Source organism: Ostrinia furnacalis, unplaced genomic scaffold (assembly GCF_004193835.3).
Source record: "Ostrinia furnacalis isolate ACB-3 unplaced genomic scaffold, ASM419383v2 OfSCF7012, whole genome shotgun sequence".
Lineage (NCBI taxonomy): Eukaryota > Metazoa > Arthropoda > Insecta > Lepidoptera > Crambidae > Ostrinia > Ostrinia furnacalis.
In genome coordinates, this window is record NW_021137251.1 from 668,906 (window position 1) to 672,578 (window position 3,673).

General features: G+C 35.7%; 1 protein-coding gene across 1 annotated transcript; it reads left to right on the forward strand.

Moving 5' to 3' along the window:
• Nucleotides 1–633: 633 nt before the first annotated feature.
• LOC114363082 (fatty acid-binding protein 1-like) lies at nucleotides 634–3,459 on the forward strand. Its single transcript, XM_028318702.1, has 3 exons — nucleotides 634–790; nucleotides 2,444–2,610; nucleotides 3,178–3,459. The coding sequence occupies exons 1-3, from the start codon at nucleotides 721–723 to the stop codon at nucleotides 3,292–3,294; spliced, it is 354 nt and encodes a 117-aa protein (XP_028174503.1). The 5' UTR covers nucleotides 634–720; the 3' UTR covers nucleotides 3,295–3,459.
• Nucleotides 3,460–3,673: the final 214 nt, after the last annotated feature.

Sequence of the window (3,673 nt, forward strand, 5' to 3'; positions counted from 1 at the left end):
AAAGTATTTATGTCGTAATGTTAGGCACCATAGGTACTTACGACTACATAAGGTTTGACCGCTACAGTTTGCAACAGTAGCCAGAAAAAAAATAAAAAAGATTTTTCTCCATACTTTTCTTGTCATATTTTTTTTAAGCATGAAAGGCTCGTTTTATCGAAAAATGCATAATGACAAATGTTGATCAGCATTCAAAATGCTATCCAAAACAATTTTTGTTTCGGTGAAATTATGACTTTCGATCGTATGTCCACCTTTTATTAAAATCAAACTACTGTGCGGCGGCTTCGCCCGCGTGGAATTTTGTCTGTCACAGAAAAACTTTATCGCGCGCGTCCCTGTTTCAAAAACCGGGTTGAAAACTATCCTAAGTCCTTTCCCGGGACTCAAACTATGCCAAATTTCATCAAAATCGGTTCAGTTGTTTAGGCGTGAAAGAGAGACAGACAGACAGAGTTACTTTCGCATTTGTAATATTAAATAGGTATAGATTTAATGTAAGATTAGTGTAATAAATAGATGCGATGCAACAACCTAAACTCCCAAATCTAAGTTCAGTAAAACGTGATAATTTTAAAAACCGTTATCAGTGTGACAAAGTAATTTGTTATCAAATCGCCATCTCTCTTATAAATTCGGGTCATGTGTGGGAAATTGGCATTCGTTAATCCAGGTCCGCGATACTTGCAATAAGTATACCACTGCTCATTACCAATTAAAATGGCTTACTTTGGAAAGGAATTCAAACTTGTGAGTGAGGAGAATTTCGTTGACTTTATTAAGGCTTTGGGTAAGTTACCGATAGATTTTTATTTTTATTTTCGGCACTTAAATTCGGTACTTTGATTTGTAAAAAATTATACTTAAGTTACAGTCAAAACTCATAATCGGTCAAAACTACTTTTGACTGCAAAAATCAGTCAAAAAGTTAACCTGACGAATACCCAGATTTCTTAAAAGTAGTACCTACCTACCTAAAGGTAGGTGTGATAATTTTGTATGCACAAATCGAAAAAAAAAGTCGGTTAAAATTATTTTATGACACATTTTTTATGATTTCTAAGTAATTTTCACTAATCATAACACTGTATGAATTTGTCTGATTGGTAAAATTTTAAATCAGGCGAAACCACTTATTGACTGATTTTTTGCATTCAAAAGTGATTTTGACTAACGCGCTTGGTCAAAACCAAGGTCATCTGTCAAAACCACTTTTGACTGTTTTTTGCAGTTAAAGGTGGTTTTGACCGATTATTAGTTTAGACTGTAACACATAGGTACATACATAAGAGACAAAAGACAAATGAAATAAAGTCACCGCTTACATGTCTGGGATATGGATATTCAAATCTTTCGAGCTGCATAATAATATAAATATTATTTGACAATAGTCTCCACTGCAGGAGCAAAATCCTTTGTTAACCATAGGGAAATGGGGGATTTGGCTTAAACTCTCCTCCTCCACTAACCAGACGGGTTAGTTTTGCTCTCTTAGTCGCTTTTTATGATATCCAACGAAAGACTGGGAGTGGTCCTACTCTGCAAACACACAATACAAAGCCATCAGATAAGTAAAATGAACTATACCTACTGGTCATCACAAAAATCGACCCACCTACGTTTTACAGGAAAACTCGTTTCTACTGACACAATCATGGTGCCCCAACAATATTGGTGTTATTTGAAAGCCCAATAAATATCCTTAAAGAAAAACACATTTAATTTCTTAATAAACGATTGTGACTTGACTTAACATAATTATACAATAAATGTGACTTGAAAAAAGACCTCACTTTGGGCTCACCTCTGGGATCAATGAGACCAATTTTTATGGTTATAAAACCAAATAATGATCTCACGTGTCCTCTTTAACAGATTAATAGCGATTAATCCCAACTTAACAGTTTTATAGCCATAAAAGTTGGCTCCAACGTAACTACCTATTTTTTGAAGAAGTGACTCTGGAATTCTGGATTCTTCTACAGACACATTTTTGGGGTAAAAAAAACCTTTCCTTTAATGAAATGAAGTTTAGAACTAGGATTTTAAATGGTGCCAATATTAGTGGGAAGTGGGGATGCATACGTTTGAAAGAAAGTGCTTGTCGCGGGAGGGTCGATTTTTGTGATGACCAGTGTAGTTACATCGAATTGTATGCCTAGACCCATTATGTCAGTATTTCAGAGGATTAAAAGACCAGTATGAGTATAGTACGTACGTACAGCTTATACATAAAGTATATATTGAAAGCTTCACGGTAGTTTTAAGCACTGTGGCATCTAACTCTATCTTATCCTAACTTACATAATATGTGCTACTTATTTTGCAAGAAGCTTCGTTCGTTCGTTTCAGCCGGCGCCGCCCGCATTCAGGCACTTCCCGCGACATTCACCAGATCCACCTAGTGTACTAATATGCTGAAGACTACAATTCTTATTTACAGAGCTCCCCGAGGAACTGGCCGCTAAGTTCTCCTCTTACAAGCCCACCACGAAGATTGAAAAGGATGGAGACTCCTACAAATTCACCAACACCACCCCGGAGGGCACAAAAGTGACTACCTTCAAGTCTGGAGTGGAGTTCGAAGATGAGGTCAGACCTGGAGTTAAGGTAGGTACTGGAAATATATTTACAAATTATTTGAATTTCTAAGTGACACAGACTTCAGAGAATTGCAGCTCATCACAAACTGAAATTGTGAGTGGAAGTTAGACTTTAAAAAATTGTATAAAATTATTCACCTAATATAGTAAGGTAATTGAGTAAATTTTGACAATGTTAAAAACCAGAATAATTCTAAGGCTGAGTTGCAGCACCACCTAACTTTAATCGTAACTACATAAAATGATAATGCGAGCCTAACGCCCAAATTCACAAATATTATTATGAGGTCTCACAGTGCGCGTGGACGCACAGGGTGACACAGGAACCAATCAAAGAGATCTATTCACCGCTGTGCGTTCGATTTGCTGCTTCACTTAAGCAAGTATCCTAGCGTAAGGTACCTACAAATTCGTAAGACAACATGAAACCCATTTATGGTTTATTTTTTACCAAGTCATTACCAAAATAAAAGAAGAAAAAGAAGGTTTTTTGTTTTGAATAAAAATTTACCTATTAGTTCTAGGCTAGGTTACCTAAGATTATTGACACCAGCTGAATGACTCTATTTTGTAGGTCAACAGCAAATACACCGTGGACGGTGACACTGTCATCCAGGATATCACACAAGGCACCAAAATCGCTAAATTCAAGAGGGAATACACAGCCGATGCACTCACCACGGTAATTTGACTTTGATTATATCGACTTATGCATCAATCACTAAGTAATAATTTTTAAGTGACCCCTATGGTAACACTCTATTTAATGGTTATTTAATGTTCAATACTCAATTTTTTATTGCATCCATTATGTTTTTAAAATTAGAACATTATGGGCCATTTAATTTATAAACTGCATGTATTTTATTTGTGACCTAAGTGTATGATATGTTTATTTTATTTTTAAGCTTGTAAGCGCTTTGGACCTGCTCTGTAAGCTTAGGGGGAGTCCGGGAGAGTTTACCCGCCTTCCACTAAAATGCTCATAAATATTTCTATACTTACAAATCGCTATTTTTTATTAATTGTATGTTAAGCTACATTATTTAGCTATATTTTCTTCTAAGACA

What these genes read in the sequence shown, in the direction of transcription:
- LOC114363082 (XM_028318702.1), top strand. Translation starts at nt 721, where the DNA reads ATGGCTTACTTTGGAAAGGAATTCAAACTTGTGAGTGAGGAGAATTTC. An exon ending in TGACTTTATTAAGGCTTTGG is followed by an intron (nt 791 to 2,443) that starts GTAAGTTACCGA and finishes TCTTATTTACAG; the next exon opens with AGCTCCCCGAGGAACTGGCC. An exon ending in AGGTCAGACCTGGAGTTAAG is followed by an intron (nt 2,611 to 3,177) that starts GTAGGTACTGGA and finishes TCTATTTTGTAG; the next exon opens with GTCAACAGCAAATACACCGT.